Source organism: Gobius niger (genome assembly GCF_951799975.1).
Source record: "Gobius niger genome assembly, chromosome: 24".
Lineage (NCBI taxonomy): Eukaryota > Metazoa > Chordata > Actinopteri > Gobiiformes > Gobiidae > Gobius > Gobius niger.
The window spans coordinates 7,091,202-7,098,874 of record NC_136875.1 but is presented as its reverse complement, the minus strand read 5'-3'; the positions used below and the strand labels follow the sequence as shown (position 1 = coordinate 7,098,874).

The window sequence follows — 7,673 nt, the reverse complement described above, 5'->3', positions numbered from 1 at the left end:
GCCTCAACCCTTTTGTAATTCTTGCAGTGATATGGAAAATATTTGCTTTATTTCCCGGATAAACTAGAATTGGTGTTATTTATCAGTCAGTTTTCAGGCTGGACTTTAGACTTTTATACAGTGGAAAACAGATAATAGCTGGTTACAAAACAGTTGGTGCGTCACCTGCCCGTGTTCTCTCAGCAAACCATAGCCGTGGAGGTAGCGCCATCTTGTGGGGACTTGGGAAACTGCGTTCATAAAGCGCAGACCTCCAACTACATTCAATTCGACGCAAACACGCCCAGTAAACTTTCGATAAACAAACTTCACTGGATTCCATAAACATTTTATTCTTGGTTATAAAGTTAGTTCAAACCAAAAGTAACAGCATTTGACTTGATCATCTCTGTCCTTATGTACAGGTTTGGCATTAGTTTATTTACTTTTTTTTTTTCCATCATTGTTTCAATAAAGACATAAGCTCTTTCACTGTTATTCTTCTATTGCAGAAATATACACGTTCCCCGTTATGGCAGTAAAAGACATTTACAGTAAAGTATTGTGGATTGTGCAAAGTGTGTTTCAAATTTGGACACCACCAGGAATGAAAAACAGCATGAAGTAACACAGTTTACAGAGAATATTAAAGGTTCTATATCGTGCTTTATCCAGACTTTCACTACTACTTTATACCCCAGTGCCTTTGTACTTTTGTTAAAAAAATAATAAAAAGGATTATAGATACATGCATGAACAAATTGTCTCTCGTTTTGGATCAAGGTTCCTTTTTTTCCCTCCCACAAATTTACTTTGCATGATATAGGACCTTTAATAGCATTGCCTTCCCTCCACCTGTGACAGACATCGAAACTACGGGGGCGACGGGAATTTGTCCATAAGCAATCTAAATCAACAGAATCCAACAAAAGGAGGAAAAACAGCCTTCATGTCTGTAGTGCGCTCTCATTTTTCAAGGTGTAGTATCGCCGGGTGCCAGTAGAGGGAGCAGCACTCTTGCCTTGTCTTTTACATGGGTCCCGATTAAGGTGCTCCGTAACATTGAGGGTGCCGTTTCAGTTCAGTCTCGGCAGCGCCCTCCCAAGTTCAAATATGCAACAGTTTGGAGTCTCCATCATTTTAGAAACATGACGTAAAAGGCCATGAAGAAGCAGGAGAGCGCCACGGGGATGTGCAGGCGCGTCCCGATCACCGCAGCTGAAAACAGAGATGTACATGTTAGTGGACCTGCAGTTTTTACACATTTGAAACAGCATCTATATAAAAGATAAGAGTGAGAACTGAGACCTGTATGAAGTTATACCTCCATTGTGTCCAAGTCACTCCAAAGTGCTGTCATTTGTTAGTGCTAAAAATGAGCATTTGTAAGCATGCCCCATTTCTACGTAGATTGAGGTTTCAGGATGCCACCATCCACTTAAAGCATGCACAATAGGTACAGCCAAGGTGATCCTGACCGTTGGCCTGGCTCCACATCTGGAGAAAGTTCACCGGGCACTCGCTTCGTGTGCACAAACTACGCACCGAAAAATGACACTATTTGGTGTGAATCTGACACTACGTGGGAGCTGACTGAAGCAGTACAAAGTAACTCTTGCCCCTAGAGGCCATAGGTGCCACTGCAGGTGTCGTAGCAAGTTGCAATTTTTTAAAGGGACTACACGGTGGGGCTGTGCAGTTAATTACGATTTCGATTACAACAGTAAACGATTACAAAATTTCCATAATCGCAAAAAATAGATTATAAATTTTTTATTATTATTATTATTTATTATTTTTTTCTATTAATTTTTTTTTTGCAAAGCAGACTTGCGTTATTTCACGGCGCTGGAATTATTTTCCCTTCGCTTTTCTCGTGTCATGGCTCATGCTTTTGTCTGACATAGAAACAAACGGCGCTGTGTGATGATGTCATCAGGCCGCGCTGCTCAGTTTGCTTGCACAGGTGTGAGGGCTGGCCAGCAGGGGGCAGGTGTGAAACAGGGACCTCTCTTTAATCAAGGCAAACTTTAAATCATTTGTACTTTTATGGCTGTCCAGAAAACATAAAATATCATCATAGTGTTTTGATTAATAAATAAATAAAATAAAGATAGACTTATTTTTTAAAGGCAACAAATAATTGTTTGAATAATCGTGATTTCAATTATGACAAAAATAATCGTGATTATTATTTTTTCAAAAATTGAGCAGCCCTACTATACGGAGTTTAAAATGCTAAAATTAAGTATTTTCCTCCCCCTACATGTTCCAACAATGTCCTAATGTGTAGAATGAGCTCAGACCTGTTCACCACAACTGCCTCTGAAATCCTGCACTGTCGCCCAAAACGGTGTTACTTCGGGTCTGAAGTGCCGTTATGCACAAGCTTAATATAGAAGGTGCAGTTACGCCTAAGACCTGAGGTGGCAGTTGTGAGTATAAAACGGCTAACTTGTGTCTAGCCCATTTAACTTATTAATTGTCCGGGAGAGTAAATACTACGCTGACAGAAAAGACAAAGGGAGTATTTACAGTCACTCAAACCTGGCTGTAAACACTGTTAAAGTGGCGCTAGCCCGCAGCTAGCTTTGCCCGATAGCATGTTAGCTTCTTCTTCATGATTCCATTAGTGTGTATTGGTCGCTCCGGTCCGGTGGCAGTCAAGTTGCAATTGTGGTTTTCTGGCCAGAGACACCAGGGGGAGATGAAAAACCCTCCAGTCATCCCATTAACACTTGTATTACCCCCAGAGGGACTACGGAAATCATTTATTAAGGTAAACAAGTTACTTAGTATTGCTTTAATAACCAATTAATGATCAAAAACGGAGCGCCCACAAACACTTAAGCCTCATTCACACGATAAGATTCTTAAATTGCCGGCAGATTTCCCAAACCTGAGAGATGCATGTCCTCAAACTGTTCTTCTGTTTGATCACAAGCCCAGTTATACAGAGAAATACAGTTCAGACTGACAGAAGGGGGAGTGAATGGGGAGACAGGGGGGAAATTGGATTCAAAAAGGGCCTAATAGCTTTGAATCGCTCCACAACAGCGGTCAAACAGTAATAGGGTGAAGCCGGCTCCACACAGTTTACTGTCCACCTTGTTTTTACACTATTGTTATCTGTGACTGACATAATAAGTTCACCCACCTTTATAGAAGACGCCCCAGACGCCCTTCTTCTCTGAGAGCAGCCACGTGTTGAGCCGCGGGACCTTTTTGAGATACGCACACGTGCAGATGAACAGCAAACCGAACACCACAATGCCGTCGAAGGAGTACACTGTGCACAGGAACATAAGAAGGTTTTTAATCAGTGACTGAAGCGAGTAAAATCTGGAGTTTTACCATTTTATTAATCCCAGACAAAGGTTTTGTATCTGTCATCCGTTTCAGTGTTGAGGACGCTTCTTTTCTCACCTCAAGAGGCTTTGTCAGTAACTAACAATCTGTAAGCAGCCGTCTTTATAGTTCTAACTCATGTTTTTGATCATGTTTTTATTGGCAATACCATGTAAACATTCACAGGAGAACGTGGAATAAGCAAGAACACCGCCGGGCTAAATATCCTCCAAGAGCAAATCAGACAAATGTATGCAGACATTTAGAGTCAGGTGTGGGCCTGAGGTGTGGCTTTAAGCTGCCACTGAAAAACACACGCTAGTTAAGAATTGTCTCTTGTTGAGAAGCATTGTCTGATGTGCACCATGCCTCACTTCAGAGAGCTCCCTTATGACCTACAAGCAAGAATTGTTGATTTGTATAAAGGTGGAAAAGGTTACAGAACCACCTCTAAAAGTCTTGATGTTAAAAAATTAATGTTTTCCCCCCGAAAAATTGAGACAGTTTGGCTTCACTGTTGCTTCACTTCCAAGGAGTGGCCGTCCTGTAAAGATGACTCCAAGGGCACAGCGTAGAATACTTAATGAGGTAGAAAAGCAGTGTTAATTTTGACAATGTATTTTAATTTAGTTTTAGTCCTAGTCTTTTGACTAAAATGTAATGCAAGTTTAGTCTAGTTTTAGTCGACTAAAATTGCATGTCAATTTAGTCGACTAAATTTAAGACTAATTTAGTCGACTTTGCATTGATAATATTCATTATAATCATATTTAATCTTGTTCCTCTGCTTCATGGAGCTGCTCCACATGAATAAAGCACAAACCTGTTCATTTGGCAGAGAATTTACATGATCTGAGGCTCTTTCAGACGGTCAGTAGTAGTTTAGATGATTTTAGTCTCTCCTTTTCATTTTTATTTAGTCTTATTTTAGTCGACTAAAATATCTGGACATTTTAGTCACAGTTTTAGTCTCATGAGAAAGTTTTAATTTAGTTTTAGTCCAATTTTAGTCGTCAAAAATATCACTTTGACTAAAATTAAGACTAAATATTTTAGTCGACGAAATTAACACTGTAGAAAAGAACCCTAGAGAGTCAGCTTAAGACTTACAGAAATCACAGGCCAATATCTCTGTTGACAGGGGTTTATGGGAGAATGCCACGGAGGAAGCCACTGCTGTCTAAAAAAACAACATTTCTGCACGTTTGAAGTTTAAGAAAGAGCACTAAATATTCGGTGGTTTGATGAATAGTTTGGGAGGAACACACAACGTCATGTGTGGAGGAAAAATGGAACAGCACATCAACATCAAAACCCTACCCTCACTGTGAAGTCTGGAGCAGGAGAATCACGGTGATGCCTCAGGGCCTGGACAACATGCTATCATCAATAGAAAAAATTAATTCACACGTTTCTAAAGATATTTTTGCAGAAAAGCTTGAGGCCACCAGTCCAACAGCTGAAGCTCAACAGAGGATGGAGCTGCAACAAGACAATGACCCAAAGCACAAAAGTGAATCCACTTCAGAATGGCTTCAGAAGATTAAAAACCGTGTTCTGGAATGGCCCGGTCAAAGTCCTGACCTAAAACCCATTGAGATGCTGTGGCATGACCTCAAGAAAACCATTCACACCAAACATCCCAGTAATCTGCTGAACTGCAACAGTTTTGTAAAGAGGAATGAGCCAAGATTCATCCTGATCGTCGTGAGCTTCTAATCTGCAACTACAGGAACGTCTGGATGAAGTTATCGCTGCCAAAGGAGGGTCAGCCAGCACTGAATCCAACAGTGTACTTACTTATTCTACATCATCTTGTGAATGTTTACATGTTATTGCCAATAAAAACATGATACAATGTTTGGGTGGTGTTAGTTTAAGCAGACACTGTTTAATCATTCCCGTGATTTTGATGACTATCAGACCACATGTAGTGACCAATTTAGGCAGAAATGGTCTTTTTATTTTACTGTCCTCTTAGGTTCTTCCTCAGAAGCCCTGAGGAAGATCACAGGAAGTAAACCTTCTGTCTTACTAAAAGAACAAAACTATAATATGTACAACAAGTCAATGTAAACAAGTTTCTTACCACTGATACTACAGACTGTACAATATTCTGTAGACGCTATTGAACAAATTGAGACATTTTTTTAAAGATGGAACCAATAACAAGGTAAATCTCTCCAAACAGATATTCAGCGCTCCCCTAAAAGATTTAGGGTTAGTTGCTGATAAAGCGTTTTTAGGTGTGAGATGAAATGTCCACACCATTGATGGAACCCTTGGCAATACTTTTCCCCTGGAGTATGATTTATAGTTACTTGGACAACCCAGTCATAGAACACTTTCTTTTTCCGTCACGCAGGCAGAGTAGTAGAACTTTGTTGTTTTAATCCCTTAACCCCCACCTGAACTGAGCACATTTGGCTTTACCCAAAATCTAAAAGCTTTGCGAACACGGCGGAAATAGCAACGATTAAACTAGGCTGAAAATACAACAACAAAAAAAGCGACAAACACTCAATAAACCTGTGACAAACACACCATGAAAAAGTGATGAAAAAAGAGCCACAAAAGAGCGGGGAAAAAACATGACAAAACCATTCCAGAAAAGCAACAACAACATAACAGAAAAGCAACAAAAACAGAACTAAAAATAAAAAAAATGACAATTAACAACACAACAAAAATCAATGAGAACAATGCAAAAAAAAAAGAGAGACAAAAACACGACAAAAATTTGACGAAAGCGCAGCGACAACGCAACCAAAAAGTCGCAATCTGTTTTGTAGGCCTTAGCTTTCAAATTAAGCATTACACTGGCCCTTCAGTTAAGAAGCTTTTCTTGGTAAAGCCGAACTGGAGAAAATGCGCTTAGTAAATAGATTAAAAGTTTCATCGATACGTAATTTGAATATTTAAAATGCACCTTTAAAGGGGCAAGATGCAAGTTGGCCATTTTATACTCACTACTGCCACCTCAGGCCATATGTGTAACTGCACCTTCTGTATCAAGCTCGTGCATGAAGGCAATTCGGGCCGAAGTGACACCTTTTTGAGTGACAGGATTTTAGAGGCAGTTGTGGTGAACAGGTCTGAGCTCATTCTACACATTAGGACATGGCTGGAACATGTCTTAATTTTAACATTTTTAAACTCCCTATAGTCCCTTTAAAAGTTAGTACATTATTTTGTACAGTAAACATACGTGTTCATATGGACTCACTGGCCTCTGAGCCAATACAGGAAATAACCTTCATTCTAGTGTCCGAAAAACAGCAGTGAATTTCAAAGATCTTAACTTTTTAACAAAGATTATTAACAATTGATGACAAACTTAAAGAGGCAACATCATTTCATCTACACCTTGAACTTAACTATTTGCCTCTGCCCTATAGCTCAATATATCCACATCTACATCTAGACTTTTCAATGGCAACTACTTCCAAGCACTTTTCCAGCACTTGTACCAGCATTACACCCGTAAGAATATCATCATGTCTGTGCAATACAATATATCCATCCTCAAGCAATTAAACTACGCAAACTTGTCAGTGATAAACGAACATTAAGTCATTTTGTTGCCAGGAGAGAAAGCTTTAGGGCCACGTCTACAGCGTTAGCTCCGCGTTAGCATCAGCGCAGCTTAACGTGTTGTTTTACGTCTGACACTGCACGTGCGCACGTTACAGCCTCACCGTTGGTCATGTTTGCAGATTAGTCTCTCACGGTCCCGTTTCGATGTGAATCCCCTCGATCAGAGGTCCATTGTGTATGTAAAGATGTTATTAGCAGACGCTCAGTTTGACATTTCCGGTTTCGCTTGTTGAGACGCTTCTTCTACGTTTCGTGTCGGATTCCGGGGGGGACACTGACACCTGCTGGACATCTATGGATATTACTTACATGTACGTATAAGAGCGTGTAATCAAGGGCGAGACAGGGGCAAAAATAATGATTTAGAGATTACTGACATGAATATTAGGAAAGAATGCATTACACGTTTGATTTAACTTATTGTTTAATTAAAATAACAATAATAATGCGTATTATGAGTAAAATTAAATTTTTGGCAAATAATCTGAACATTGGATATTTTACACTACCCTTGATACATTGTACCTGCCAAATGTAGTACACTGCACTGTGCTCTGAAACAGTGTGTAGTAACATGTACCTATGTGCTACATACATGATGTATTTTTAAAGTTTTTACCATAAATTGAAGAAATGGGTGTTAAATTGACAGTAATAAACACTGAAAAACAGCTGGAATTATTTTCAACTGTAATTTTAATTACAATTGTCCTTTATTTTTTACGGTAAAAAACTGGCAGCTGTGGTCG

The 7,673-nt window shown here is 39.6% G+C and overlaps 1 protein-coding gene across 1 annotated transcript; it reads right to left on the bottom strand.

The window, feature by feature from the left end:
- Positions 1-755: 755 nt before the first annotated feature.
- tmem167b (transmembrane protein 167B) lies at positions 756-7,179 on the bottom strand. Its single transcript, XM_079582241.1, has 3 exons — positions 7,026-7,179; positions 3,137-3,268; positions 756-1,197 (listed from the first exon to the last, which is right to left on the bottom strand). Exons 1-3 carry the CDS (start codon positions 7,033-7,035, stop codon positions 1,115-1,117), a joined length of 225 nt encoding a protein of 74 aa, XP_079438367.1. The 5' UTR covers positions 7,036-7,179; the 3' UTR covers positions 756-1,114.
- Positions 7,180-7,673: the final 494 nt, after the last annotated feature.

Excerpts from the sequence above, each read along its gene's own strand:
- tmem167b (XM_079582241.1), bottom strand. Across the intron at positions 1,198-3,136 it reads CTGGGGCGTCTTCTATAAAG|CTGCGGTGATCGGGACGCGC; the intron begins GTGGGTGAACTT and ends CTCTGTTTTCAG.